Below are 15,288 nucleotides of genomic sequence, written 5' to 3'. Positions count from 1 at the left end.
TGAGACCTGTCTCTTGCAGTTCTCTCTGCCAGCACCAGGTTAGCTGGCCTGCAGACTCGAGGATGTCTATCTCTGCCTTTCGTCTCACTGAGAAGCTGGGGGATTGCAGACTTGCATTATTGCACCAGACTTTTATGTGGGTTCTGGGGAATCAAATTCAGGTCCTCACACTTCTGCTTTAACCACAGAGCCATTTCCCCAGTCCTGTGGCTTGATTTCAGAAGATACTAAAGGATAATTTATAACTTAGAAAGTTCTCGAGATTGTTAAGATGAAATAAGACAGAACTGTGAAGGACAGGACAAAGGGAATTACAGATGCGAACGTGGCAGTTACCAAGTAGTCCTCGTTGTCTTCTCTCCTTGCTCACTCCAGAAGGAAAGTGATGATACAAGAAGGCAGCAGGTCCCCAGGGCCATAGAGAGGGGCTAGGGAACAGTTTTTTATGCTGTTGGTTTCTAGTTCTCTACAACTCCATTTCCAAATAAATTGCCTAACTGCAGCATGCTTTTATTTATACCCAACTTTCTTGTTGTTGTGGCTATCTAATTTTAATCCTTTGTATTTTGTTCTTCAGTTCTGAAAATTTCTCAGCCATTATTTTTTTGAATATTTTTGTTATTCAGTATTTGGTATTGGAGTCCTTCAGTATTTTCCCCAATATGAATATTCCCCCTGCTCCCTTTTTGAGAGAGGGTCTTGGCTATGTAGGTTAAGCTGACATCAAATTGAGGATTTTCCTCCTGCCTCAGCCTCCTGAATGCCAGAGGACAGGCATGTAAAAACCACACAAGTCTGCCATTGCTCCCATCTAATTCATTCAGTTTCTCTTTATGGCATATTTAGATTCTTTTTGTTTTTTAGTTTGTTTATTTGTTGTTTTTTCATATTTGCTTCTTGGCTTTTGTTTGGCTCTTTTGTTTTCATGTCTTTTTGTTTTGGTTTTTGTTTGTTCAAGTCAGGGTTTCTCTGTGTTGCCCTGGCTGTCTTGGAACTCTTTCTGTAGATTAAGCTGGCCTTGAACTCAGAGACCTGCCAGCCTCTACTTCCCAAGTGCTAGGATTAAAGGCATGCACTGCCACCACCTCCCAGTTCATGTCCTTCTTATAGGTATTCCTGCAAATATATTTATTTTAAAGTTCTCTTATTTACATATTTTGAGTAGTGACTTATGTTGTTAGTGACCTCAATATTAGTTATTTTTACATGTTTGGAATTTTTTTCAGACTTCTCTTTTGCCTCTCTTTTCTGAGACAAGGTCTCACAGTGTAGGCCAGACCGGCCACAGTCAGATCTTCCTGCCTCAGCCTCTTAAACTGAGCATTTACAGGCATATGTCATCGTATGGCTGCAGATGCCTTCTGAGTTTTCCCTCACTTTTGTATATGCCTTTGTGTTGTGCATATTCAGAGAGGCTAGCATGCTCTCCCCCAACCTCCAGGTAAACCTTATTGAAATTCTGTAAAGAGCTAAGGCCTGAAGCACAAACTTGGTTTTGCCAATTTTTAAGTAGGTCACTGGAGACTTGTACTTTATTTATCCCACTTATAGCTCAGATTGTCATCTTTCTTTCTTTTAAATATTTACTTATTTTGTTTTATGTGGATGGGTATTTTGCATGCAAGCACAGAGTGTGTACCACATCCATGCCTGGTGTGATGGATCCCTGGAACTGGAGTTACAGACAGTTATGAGCTATCATGTGGGTCCTGGGAATTGAACCCGGGTCCTCTAAAGGAGCAGCTTCTTAACAGAAGAGTCATCTCTCCTGCTCCTGTCATCTAATTTTCTTAACTCTTTTTTTTTTTTTTTGAGAGGGATCTATTACCCAGATGTACTTTGTGCAATTTCCTCACCCTTCCATAGATGAAGCATTTCTGTCCTATTACTAGCAGAGCATCCTCAGTCCTCCATCCAGTTCCCAACCTACAGCTCAGTAATCCTCGGCTTGCTTTCTGTCTGCCATCAGAAATGTCTGCTCTGTCTTTGCTTCTTGGGGCATTTACCTTGTTTGAGCAAAGAGATGTCTTTGTAATCTTTATGTACCCCCTCTTCTTTGTTGTCTCTGTTACATTCTATTATTTTCCTCCTCCTTAATTTTATTTTCTGCATCACCCACCATATCAGTATATAATCAGTCATTCGACTGTTCCAGTTTCAAGCTTTTGTTTGCTTGCATCTGTATTGATAGAATATCTGTAAACAAAAGTTTGGGGGTGGATTTTAAAATGTACATAATTATACAAACTTTTTAAATATCTTTCTTAAAGTATTATGTTTGAGGCCATATGTAAATCAAAACTGCTTCTGGCTGCTACAGAGAATTGCTTTTTATGCTTGAAAGTCTTGAAAATACCATGTTTTGTCATATTTTCATATGGTAATAGCTGCTTAAGCAAACACAGAATTTTCTTATTGTGAATAGCCTATGATAAATAACAAGAATGTGCCCTGATTGTAGACACATGCAAAAGTCTCTCTAAAGATGTTAGGTCTGTGCATACTTGACCGTATTGTTGGCACATCATTCTTTGGGCATGTATACAATAGTTATATTGTTTTTAATTCTTTTTCTTTTTTTTTTAAGTTTTTGAGACAGGAGCTTCTGTCTCTATTTGTAACCCAGGCTGGCTTTTAACTCAGGATCTTTCTGTTTCAGTCTCCTGAATACTGAGATTACAGGAATGTGCCACCATGTTCCACCTAAAACGTGTGTGTGTGTGTGTGTGTGTGTGTGTGTGTGTGTGAGAGAGAGTGAGTGTGTGTGAGTGAGTGTGTGTGTGTGTGTGAGTGAGAGAGAGAGTGAGTGTGTGTGAGTGAGTGTGTGTGAGTGTGTGTGTGAGTGAGTGTGTGAGTGAGTGTGTGTGAGTGTGTGTGCGTGTGAGGGTGTGTGTGTGTGTGAGTGTGTGTGAGTGTGTGTGAGTGTGTGTGTGTGAGAGAGAGATGTGTGAGTATGGGTACTTCTGGGACATGATGTACTTGTAGAAGTCCGAGAATAGCTTTGGGAGTCTCCTTCTGCTGTAAGATTTGAGGGTGGAACTCAGGTCAGCAAGTTTGCTCAGCAGACACCTTTAGCCTTTGAGCAATCTCACTGGTCCTAAAACATCCTTTAAGTGATAACTAACCCATCTTGTGAGTGGGCGCGGGAGCATGCCAGCAGTGAGCACCTAGTGAGCATCGGAGATGAGCTAGTGCTCCCACATCTCAGTTACTCCCAGGATTAAATGAAGCAAAGCAATGGTTTTTATGTTTGTTTGCTTGTTTTTTCCATGGTAGGAAAACAGAAATCTGGGGCTGTAGCGATGGCCTAGTGGGTTAACTGCTCGCTGCTCAACATGAAGACCATTACCTGTCAAGCTGAGCATCCTGAGTTCTGAACCCCAGCACCATGTAAAAGCAGGTGCATCTGTAGTCTAGCACTGGGGAGAGCAGACAGATGACTCCGAGTGTTCACTGGCCATCCAGTGTAGCAGCAGTGGTGGGCTCCATGTTCCGTGAAAAACAGTGCCTCAGAGATTAAGGTGGAGAATGATAGAGGAAGACATTGGCCTTTGCCGCACACTTGACTGCACAGAAAGGAAACAGAAATCCATAACTTATAAACAAAAAGTGAATCCTTAAGCAATTTGAAATACCACTGTTTGGTAGACAACAGCAGCAAGCTGTCCTGAAACACCACTTTAGCATTCCTGGGTGCCGGTGTGAAAACCCAGTAACATTTAATTGCTTTCTAGAGGAGTTATTAAGTAATTCCTTTTGCTACATTTTGTATTCTATTACCATTTTATGAAGTTTAAACAAATAGTGATAATTTTTCAGAATCCGTTTTTTAAGTGCAGTGTATCTGTAGGCACTCAATTCCTAAGTCATCTCCCATCCTACCGCCCTCTTAAGGTTAAGTGTGAGGGAGATGCTGTCGGCTTTCCTGTCACGTGTCAGCTGGCCCCGGGCCTTGAGAAATAAAGCTGAGAACTCTAGTCCCCAGTTTTAGTTCTGTGCGCTCACCTTGGGTCACAGAGTGGGTCCTGTGTGTCCCTGTCTGCTCACGTGGCTTGGGAGCTGTCACAGTTACTGGAGGAGCACATAGGGCATATATTCTTACAGTTGCAGCCGTGGTTCTCTCTTCCATCTCTTTAACATTCACTCGCGTTGATTTCTTCTCTTTCTGCTCCATCCTTCCAGTTTGACTTTTATTTGGAATTACCATTTACCTAAGGTTAATGTCTTGAATGTTTGTTTTTCAGTGATCAGGAACCTCCTTATTCAATGATTACATTACATGAAATGGCAGAAACAGGTATTTTAATTTTTTTAACTTTTAATACTTCATGATGAATTAATAACAATGAAAAATGCATAGCCACCCTTTTAAAGATAAAAGATCTCAAAAATGCCCATATGTAACAGAAAATCCTGGCTGTATGGAAATTTCCTGTACAAGTGTAATAGGTACCATATATCACATCCTCAGTGTAGAACGGCATGTCTCAGTGATGGTTGTATCTCATTTGAAATTAGGAGGTAAGATTCATTTTACTGATGGGTCTTTTGACTGTGCTTGTCCTTGAATGGGGAGGACAATTGTTCGTCTTAACATCCTACATAAGTATCCTTCTAAAATAGAGCTAAGTGCTGACTTTGCTTAAGTCCTCTACAACAAAACTGTTTTAATCATAATCTAAGAATCAAGGCCATAGATTAAATTTTCTCCCTCGAGTCACCAGACACCTGGAATAGAGTTCTGGCTACATCGTATGACTAGAGCTTTATGACTCTATCCATGTCAGCCTCTAGTTTCTTAAAGCCATGGCATAAAATAAAGTGTTTTTAATCCTTTTGTATGTTTTCATGTTGCCAAAGTAGCGATTCCATTACATAATCTTCTTGGTTTGCTCTTAGATGAAGGATGGTTGGATGTTGTCCAGTCTTTAATTAGAGTTATTCCATTGGAAGATCCACTGGGACCAGCTGTTATAACCTTGTTACTAGACGAATGTCCATTGCCCACTAAAGTAAGTTAAACTGATCTTTACAGAGCTGTCATGAACGTCATCTGTGCACAGGAAGAATAATCACTGAAGCATTTGATACACTCTGTGTATTTGAGATCTGCTTTATTGAGTAGTAGCATGAACATCTTTATTACTAATGAAGTGTCATCACCTCTGTCAGTAGGTTTTAGTTTAACATTTTTAATGTTTAAAGTAGAGTCATTTGTATTTGCAAGGACAGTCTTCACTTGAAAACTAGAAGAAAATGAGCAGATTTCTATCTGAGTAACTTCCTTATAACAAAGGTTTTCTATTACGAGGAAAAGTGCTGTGCTGAAAGCCCTTGAGTCTCACTCAAGCATTTAGAAGTTTGCATAGCCTCGCTTATACTCTAACTGATCACAGATATTAAACTTTCACGGCTTTGCCCTCTACCCTCACCAGGCAGGCTGCTTCCATGCACATGCTCTGCTCTGCTCTGCTCTGCTCTGCTCTGCTCTGCTCTGCTCTGCTCTGCTCTGTTTGAGACAGGGTCTCATTTTGCAGCCTTCACAGTTGTACAACTTATTTTGTAGACCAGGCTGACCTCAGAAATCTGGCTGAGTGCTGGGATTAAAAACACATACTATCATGTCCATACATACTCTTTTAAATGTGGATTCTGATAACTTTTATTTGTATGTTGAAGTTTCAAATACTCTATAACAGAGAAATACCGTTAGCCTAGTTTTTATCAGCATGGGCATTACCTGACTTAATCATCTTTGATTTGCCTCAGAAATTGATGGGATTCGTTCTTGCTTGATACAGCTTCTTGTAAGCCAAGCATGGTAGTACATGCCTATAATCCCAGCACTCAGCAGGTAGAAGCAGGAACACCAGGAGTCTGTAGCAAGCCTTGGTGCTTTGGTTACATAGCAACTTTAAGGCAGCCTAGACTACATGTAACCCTGTCTTAAAAGAAAAAATCGTATAGTGGCTTATGCCTACAATCTCAGCATTTGGAAAGCTGACGTAGAGGATTGTATAAGCTCAGGACCACCACGGACTGTATGCCAACCTGGGCTAGACTGAGGCCTTGACTTGGGGGGGGGGTAACTTTTTATTTCAGCATCATTAGGTCATAATATATTTTGGTTTATCTTTTAGGGTTTGTTGTTTTAAGTCAGGGTCTCACTATGTGTCTTTGATTTCTTTTTGAGACAGGGTTTTGGTGTATACCATAACCTTGTGTAACCCAGTTTAGCTTTGAGCTTACAATCTTCATGCCTCAGCCTCCTGAGTCCAGAAATTTTAGCTATGTTCTACCATAACCAAGTTACTGTGCTTAATCTTTGAAATTTGAATGGGTTTAATCTGGTTAATGATTCAAGTATGTATGTATGTATGTATGTATGTATGTATGTATGTATTAAAATGACTTGATGTTACATACAGCACTCTGGAGGCTGAGGCAGGAGGATTGCTACAAGTTCAAGGCCAACCTGGGCTACATAGTGAGTTCCAGGATAGCCGTGGTATATATGGCTATATGTGTGGCTATATATCCCAAGACTCCACCTCAAAAAACAAAAGTATGAAATATGTATTGACTATAACTGGTACATTTTGGATGAAATGAAATCTGGCACTGAGAAAACTTAAGGTTAATCAGATATTTCCCATTAATTAATGATATCATTATTAATGAAATAATTTTATAGGATCATTCTAAGCTCATTGAATACCTTTTTGTAGCCTTGTTTCCAGGAATTCTCTTGGGAAAATAACCTGCAGAATATGTATTCATCAAATTTATTTGCAACTTTTTTTATAGGATGCACTCCAGAAATTGACCGAAATTCTTAATTTAAATGGAGAGGTAGCGTGCCAGGACTCAGGTCACCCTGCCAAACACAGGAACACATCTGCAGTCCTGGGCTGTTTGGCTGAGAAACTAGCAGGTAACTCTAGCACATACTTGTTTGACACTGAGACGTCTGCATGCAGACCACTGACCAGACCTCTTAGAGCAGAAAGAAGGAAAGAAGCTGAATAGAGTGGCCAAGCCTATAACCACAGCACTGTAGGACAAGAGGTTAAGAGTTCAAGGCCGCGCCACCCCCACCCCCTTCCCCCGCCTGCGTAGTAAGCATATTAGAGACCAACCAGAACTGTGGGATACCCTTTTTCAAAACAAACAAAAAAGGAATGAACAGAAATGGACTAAAAGGAAGAAAATTACTCAACGACTCAGTTAAGTGTGATCTAATTTAGCTTTGTTGATTTTTCAGAGAAAATTAAGATAAATTTGTTGTATTGATTTGCTTAAAAGACAGGGAAAAGGCTAAATTTAGAATAACAATTATTATATGCATTTCTAATGAAGAATATTGTCCACTTCAGGAATAGTAACAGCAAATTACATGGGAATATCTCAGCCGTTACTTTATATAATGGATTCAAAATCAGAATACATGGGCACTGGTCCAGACTGTTACGGCTCCCCAAGAGCCCTGGACCTTGTTAGTCTCAGTTGCTAAGCTGTGAAACAGTGATGGTAGTAGGAACAACCTGAGAGAGGAGGCCTGAGTACTGTGTATCAGAGAATGGAACTTAAGCCAAACAATTTGGTTGTCATTAGTTACCAATTTAAAATAGCCTGACGCTTTTAATCATGTCCCGTGTTTGCTGTGTTTGTTTAGGTCCTGCAAGCATAGGTTTACTTAGCCCAGGAATACTGGAATATTTGCTACAGTGTCTGGTAAGTAAGACAGCAAAGCCGATTATTCTCAGTAATACAGAATTGTACGTTCTCCTCAGATTACTAGAGAGTCCCTGATGCAGAGGATAGGACCAGTTTTAAACTTCAGGTGTTTCCTGGGTGTTTATTTAACACAGACAAAAAGAAAATACACACACATACACACACACACACCCTGAGGTGGGGGAGGGAGTAAGAATTTGAGTTGCTCTAGTTTTAAATTTAGTCATAAGATAGCTGCTAGGACTTTTGGACTTTTGGGGTGTCCTTACAGTCTACCAAATAATAATGGAGAACACCCCAGCATGCTCTCGAATGTGAGATTGCGCGCAAGCGCGCGCGCACACACACACACACACACACACACACACACACACACACACACACACACACGCAGTGGAAACAAAATTATAGCATTCCAACAGCAGACCAAGTTTCCAATATATATGAAACTATACTCACCCACCTTTCTCTTTCCTGCTACCACAATTAAAACTGTCATTGGTAGACTGTTTTAATTGTGAACAGTCTACCATGAAGTCTGTGGTTTGTTGAAGCTGTCCTCCTATCACTCACAGCACGTGACTGCAATTTTGATTAGCCTGTGTTTTCTAGGTTATTTTTTGCAAGCCTAGTAAGAATTGGCCTTTTGAAAAACTCTAGTCTAAACTGGGTGGTGGTGACACACACCTTTAATTCCAGCACTTAGAAGGCAGAAGCTAGTGGGTCTCTGAGTTCAAGACCAGCCTGGTCTACACAGCCTGTAACTCCAGAGTGAGTTCTAGGATAGCCAGAGCTATACAGAGAAATCCTGTCTTAAAAAACAAACAAACAAAAACTCCAAATAGTTTATTTACAAATAAATTAGTCTACACAATAACCCTCACAGTGTTCTGAGTGAGCACTAGTAGATACAAAGTATAGGACAGTCATTTACCATCACTGAGTTCTATAGGTTAAAGGAATAGAACCATTCAAACAACAGTTAACTTCTACTTTATGACAGGATGTGATCAAGAGCAAAATGACTTCCTCCAGGCTGAGTGCTCTTAGAGTTTAGAGAAGATGAAGAGGGGTGGGGGTGGGGTGATTGGGTGACACAGGGCCTGTGGTAATCATGAAAGACAGACTTCCTGATGAAGGTGGGGCTTACTTAGCTAGCTCATGACACAAGGTTAAGATTAGGAACTCACAGTGAGTTTCTTGGCTAAGGCAGCATAGATAGAAGCCTGGTAACAGAGTTACCTGATCAGATAATGCAGTGTTCACAGATAGGAGGACAGGAGCAGGGAAACCCAGATGGAAAGTTTTGAGGCTGGAAAAGCAGGCAGGAGGGTTAAGGATGTGGCAAGAATAAAAATGCTGAAGAGGCTTTATAGCAGGGAGAACAGAGATTTTATGAGCTTTGCTGAACTTAGGCAGGCACCACAGAAGTGCATGGAATACCCGGGTTCCGGAACTCTCTAGAGGCTCCCAATATAGCTAGGAGAAAGCAAGAATGTGAGAAGGAAAGATACTAAACATGTAGGCCTTTCTTTAATTGGGAACACATAGGCTGTAACTCATATATAAGTCAAGAGCACTTGTCATTCTCTTGTCATAACGAGCTCCTGTAGAATTTCCTGCAGGAACTAGATTAAAACTAAGATGTTGCTGGTCATGGCAGCATCTGATTTTAATCCTGGCTCTGGGAGGCAGAGGCAGGCAGATCTCTATGAGTTTCAGGCCAGCCTGGTCTATGCAGCAAGTCCAGGACAACCAGAGCTACATAGTAGACCCTGTCTCAAAAACACAAACAAAAGCTAAGATGTTCATTGATGATGTCATTATTTATAAATCTGGAGCTGCTATTTCTTTTGAGGGTTCTAAAGGTCATTTTTAGATAAAATTCTAGTTTTATTTTTGGCTTGATTTAATGAATGTAAGTATCAATGGTATTTTAGTTAACAAAGCCCTAATACAAGGAGACACTGCTGAAATATCCATATCTACCAACTAATAACTTTAAAACATAGATTAAGAGACTCTTATCTTGATTCTCCATTAGCCAAATGGCCAACTGAGAGTTTGAATAAGGGCAGCTTTTCTGCTGTTCCAAATATATAGACTGCTATGTATTAAATAGAACATGAAATTGATTCCTTACTGCCTCTGCAGGGGGTGACTTGTTTTTATCTTTTGTTGTCTTTCAGAAGTTACAGTCCCATCCCACAGTCATGCTTTTTGCACTGATTGCACTGGAAAAGTTTGCCCAGACAAGTAGGTATAGTGGCTTCTTACACTAATGATCCTTGTTGGTTATAGAAGAGTGAGCCTGCACTTTGAACTCCATCAAATGTACACACATTCTGATTTTAAGACCAGCAAAGTATATCAAGAACAAAACCAGAGACTGTTCTCAGCTAAGATTCCAAGCATGGTGATTATCATGACTTTTATAACTGAAACTTTAGTGATGGGGTTGGAGAGAGAGAAGGCTTAGCAGTTAGGAGCACTTGCTGTGCAATCATGAAGACCTGAGTCTCCCAGCACTTAGTAAGAAGCCAGGCATCCCACGCATACCTGTAACCTCAGCTCTGCGGCAGACAAAGACAGAGGATTGCTCAGGCCAGTCAAGAAAATGCAGGCCCCCAGTTCAAGGAGTGACCCTGCCAAAGGAATTGTAGACTGATAGACGAGGACACACAGTGCCCTCTTCTGGCTTCCATGCATGACTCACATGTGTACATATATCCACACAGGCATAAACACGCACATCAACCACATGCACACACAATTCTACAGCATAATGGAGTGATGTGATGAGTTTAGAGAGATGAGTAAGAGCACTTGATGCTCTTCTAGATGGAGTGTAGTTCCTAGCACCAACATTGTCGGGCACCTCACAACCACCTGTAACTCCAGCTCCAGGGATCTGACACCCTCTTCTGGCCTCTACAGATACTCAGACACACATGGCACACGTATACATAGACTTACATGCATGCACATAAATACAAACTCTTAAGCTGGACGTTATGATGCTTGCCTTTAATCCCACGACTCAGGATGTAAAGGCTCTCTAAGCTTGAGGCCAGCTTGGTCTATATAGTGAGTTTCAGGACAGCCAGAGCTACATAGACTGTGTCTCAAAAACAGAACAAAATAATAATAATAAATGAATAAATCTTTAAAAAATCATGTTGAGATTGCCAGAAAGTAGCTACAGTTTTTTGGCTATGTTATCCCTAGAAGGAAGCATTGGTAGAAATTTAATCCACAAATTCTGTTGTCTCCCTCACTCCACACCACCACTAATCTACTCAGCACATCCTCATCCTCCTCTTTCATTGTTATTTAAATATTTCATCTTTCCAAACAGGTGAGAACAAATTGACTATCTCTGAATCCAGTATTAGTGACCGACTGGTCACATTGGAGCTGTGGGCTGATGATCCTGATTATCTGAAACGTCAGGTTGGCTTCTGTGCCCAGTGGAGCTTAGACAATCTCTGTAAGTGGGGGTTGTCCTTATTGAAAATGGTTCTACTTCTATATATAATATTTTTATTTTATTTATGTTGAGTTGGGGAGGGGGTGTATACACATATAGAGGTTAGAGAACAAATTTCAGGAGTTGGTTCTCTTTTCCTACCATGTGGGTTCCAGGTCATCAGACAAGTAGTATCCTCACCTGCTGAGCCATCTCACCAGCCAAAATCTGTTTACATTTCTAAGTCTCTGTCTTCAGTAGGATAATAAGCTTCTCTGTACCCTAATAGAAACGTGTCCTAGGCACCTTTCACATGAGAGTTAACTGGAATGCTTCTACTTTTGGCATTCTCAGGGCCGTAGACCTTTAACTGTGTAGCTCTGTCTACGACCTTTCTGACACACACTTTCCGTGCTGCCCTCCAGCCTGGTTCCGTTAGCTCCAGCTCTGGCCTGCTCGTTCCTGTACTTCTCTGCCTTCTCTTTTTATGTGTGTTCACGTGGTGTTTTATTGTCACGTTACAAAGTGTCTGACATAGTAGGCAACCTAATGGGGAGAATGACTTATTCTGGTTCATAGTTTCAGAGGTCTCGGTGGCAGGAAAGAAGAAGAAATAGCCCAGTCAGGGAGACAAGGAAACACAAAGGACAGAATACCTATTTTTTTTTTATTTAATTTAATTTTTAGTGCTAGGGATAGAGTCTACAACCTTGCTCGTGCTAGGAAACATTTTACCACTGGCTTGTAGTCCCAGCCCATTTTCCTTCTTTGTCCTCTCCTCTTTACCTCAAATGCTCTTTAACCCCAAATTAATTTTTACTTAGACTGTGGCAGGTATTTTTAACCTTTTTCTCCTCCAAAGGCTATTAGAATACAAAGCACATTGCTCTGTCATTGCCTCTCTCTATGGCTAGCACTGTGCTTACACAGTTGAACACATGACATCTAATTCTAACGTGGAATACAGCCTAGATAGTGCTAGCTAAAGAGTAATTTTGAGTAAATGCAATTTGGAAGCTAGGCGTGATGACCCATGTCTGTAATTTCAGCATTTGAGAGGCAAGGGCAAGGACAGGAGTTCAGGGTCATCCTCAGCAAGCAACACAGTAGGTTTAAACCAAGCCATACTCAATCCTGGCTCAAAAACAAAGCCAGCTAATGGTCTGGGCGTGGCGGTTCACAGTTTTAATCCAGTAGAGGAAGATGGGAGAAGACGGACCTCGTCAGTCCGAGAATGGCCTGGTCTGCATGGCGAATTGTGGGCCAGTCGGGGCTACAAAGTGAGACCTGCAATTTGGATTTTGCTTTTCAAACTATAATGGGAACAGGGACTAGAAACAGCACACTCAAAATGCTGCCCTTTTTGGCATTTGCTTAGTCCGTGTAACAGCAAAGCTCAGATGCGAGGCCCTGCCAGTTTTTCATTCCTTGACAAGTATGGCAGCTAGAGATGATGGTAGTTTTTTCCCTTTTTCCCAAACCATTACAGCCTGCCCTAGAAAACATGACCACTGTTTCTTTTGCAGTTTTAAAAGAAGGTAGACAACTAACCTACGAGAAAGTGGACTTGAATAACATTAGGGCCATGCTGAACAGCAATGATGTCAGCGAGTACTTGAAGATCTCACCTCACGGCTTGGAGGTAAAGCGTCACAGACCTTCCGAGGGCTAAAACCACTGTGTTCCCACCTTTCATGCCCTGCTTCAGAACAAAAGCAATGTCTAAGGGAATAGGCAGAAACTTTCCTTATCCCTGAAGAATGATTAGAGGTGAAAGTGTTAGGGATGGAGAATGCCTCCTGATGTTATTCAGTCTTCCCTCCCATGTGTTAATGGCTTCTGCTGTAGCACAGTGGTGCTTGTTGGCGAGTTTACTCATGTTTGGATTGTTGGTTTGTAGCTCGCTATTGCTAACTAAATGTTCTACTACTGAGTTATAGTCCTAGCTAAGTATATCCATCTGTTTTTAAACCTTAAAAACCCCTTTATCTTATGTATATGGATGTTTTGCCTGCATGTATGTCTGTGTACCATTTGCTTGCCTGGTGCCTGAGGAGGCCAGAGGAAAACATCAGATGCCCTGGATCTGGAGTTATAGGAGTTTGTGAACCACCATGTTGTTGCTAGGAATCAAACCTGTGTCCTCTGGAAAAGTAGCCAGCGCTCTTGACTGCTGAGACAGCTCTCTAGCTCTAATCTGTTTTTAACCTTTGCCATTTTATTTAACTAAAAGAACAAAGACAGGTGTTTTACAAGGAAGCCACTCCTTTTGTGAGTGCCTATGTGGCCAACTGTTGTAGACCTGGTGCTGTTCTCTCTCAGGTTGAGTATTGCCAGCTTTATAATCCAGGTTGGTGGAAATACATAGATGCACATACAGGGGAGTACACAGGTCTCAGCATTTGAGGATTGAAGTAGAGCTGGAGCCATGATGTCAAACGTATGTGGAGGCGCCATACGTAGGTACTCCGTCTACCTTTTCCACCTTCATCTGATGAAGGCGATGTCCACGCATGTGTAAACATTCTGACCTCAAAGCAAGCTCTCTTAACTAAGAAACAAAGCTAGGAGCTTTGACTACTTACAGTTACAGCCATCATGAAATCCTATACTGAAATAATAATAGGGTTGTCTCATTCAGCTTTATGCTTTTATAAATCAATGGAGATGGACAGTGGTCTCCCACCAGGAGCATAAATAAGGAAAACTCCATCCATCCTTCCCTATGGCAGTTACTTGGTGGTCTTCAGGCCCTAATGGATTGATTTGTACTCCTTGGTTCTGCCAGGCTCGCTGTGATGCCTCCTCCTTTGAGAGTGTGCGCTGCACTTTTTGTGTGGACACTGGGGTGTGGTACTACGAAGTAACAGTGGTCACTTCTGGTGTCATGCAGATTGGCTGGGCTACTCGAGACAGCAAGTTTCTGAACCACGTGAGTACCTGGGATCATTCAAAGGAAGCAGCAGCAGCTTGCTTCTGGTGGGTGGGTTACAGAGACGCAGTCAGATGTGCTTATATTTCACATGGGTTTGCTCAATAACTAGGTAGTGCCAGATTCCTGACAGGGACACACTGTATTGTTTCAATGGGAAACAAGTGGAAAAGCCCCTCAGCCTCTGGGTTTTCCCCTTGAATTTTAGGTGCATCTTAATTCCCTACCTAGAGGTTTGTCTTTATAGCTTTCCTGTAGTCCTGACCATATCTGGGACCCAGTTATCACTTTGTGACAACAGACGATTTTTTTTTTTTATTTGCTTGTTTGTTTGTTTTTTGAGCAGGGTTTCTTTCTCAGTATAGCCCTAGATGTCCTGATCCATAGATCAGGATGGCTTCGAATTGAGAGATCCACCTGCCTCTGCCTTCCGAGTGCAAGGTGTGCACTGCCACTGCCAGGCTGGCAACAGGTGATTTTTACCTTGAGATAAGCTTTGGAATCCTTGAAGGGGTCCAGAAAGATTACAGAAAGTTAAGAATGTTTTCTGCTCATCCCAGAGGACCTGAATTCAGTTCTTACTATCCACATAAGGCTGCTAACAATCACTTGTAACTTCAGCTCTGGGAGATCCGATAACCCTTTCTTGCCTCAGTGGTACACACACACATTTCACACACATACAAGACACATAAATAAAAATTTACATGCATCTTTAAAAAGGAGCCTTGTACAAATTCTCTTTCCATGACATTAGCTATTGACTCATTTCACTCATTTGACTTTTACCTTATAAGTAATAGGCACATTTACTTTCAATATTTATCTCTTGTTATAGAAAGTACTGAAGTAAAGGGAAGTCTGGGATACCACTGAGTGTGGGAGTGTAACAGATCCTTCGTTCAGACAGTTTACCTTTTGGAGATAAAGTCTTGCTAACCTAGATCATTATATGGCCCAAACCTCAAACTCATGGTGTTCCTCCTACTCCAGCCTCCTAAGTACAGGAATTATAGTATAGGCCTGTATCACCACACCTGTGCAGACATAGCTTTTAACACCTAAACTATTGCCTTTCTTCTGTTAGTCAAATTATAAGATATTTGAGCTTCCTTCTTTGAGGAAACACACGATGGCAGTGATGCGAGTG

The 15,288-nt window shown here is 41.4% G+C and overlaps 1 protein-coding gene across 2 annotated transcripts in view; it reads left to right on the top strand.

Moving 5' to 3' along the window:
* Rspry1 (ring finger and SPRY domain containing 1) overlaps window positions 1-15,288 on the top strand; it is a 50,566-nt gene that overhangs the window by 19,147 nt on the left and 16,131 nt on the right. For both annotated transcript variants that reach the window (XM_039097997.2, NM_001100945.1), the window contains 8 exon segments: window positions 4,245-4,297; window positions 4,900-5,012; window positions 6,808-6,934; window positions 7,676-7,734; window positions 9,927-9,993; window positions 11,096-11,227; window positions 12,733-12,848; window positions 13,995-14,138. In XM_039097997.2, coding sequence (XP_038953925.1) covers window positions 4,245-4,297; window positions 4,900-5,012; window positions 6,808-6,934; window positions 7,676-7,734; window positions 9,927-9,993; window positions 11,096-11,227; window positions 12,733-12,848; window positions 13,995-14,138 — 811 coding nt within the window.

Source organism: Rattus norvegicus, chromosome 19 (genome assembly GCF_036323735.1).
Source record: "Rattus norvegicus strain BN/NHsdMcwi chromosome 19, GRCr8, whole genome shotgun sequence".
Taxonomy (NCBI): domain Eukaryota; kingdom Metazoa; phylum Chordata; class Mammalia; order Rodentia; family Muridae; genus Rattus; species Rattus norvegicus.
The sequence above is the reverse complement of the archived record's forward strand: the minus strand, read 5'-3'. Positions and strand labels throughout refer to the sequence as shown.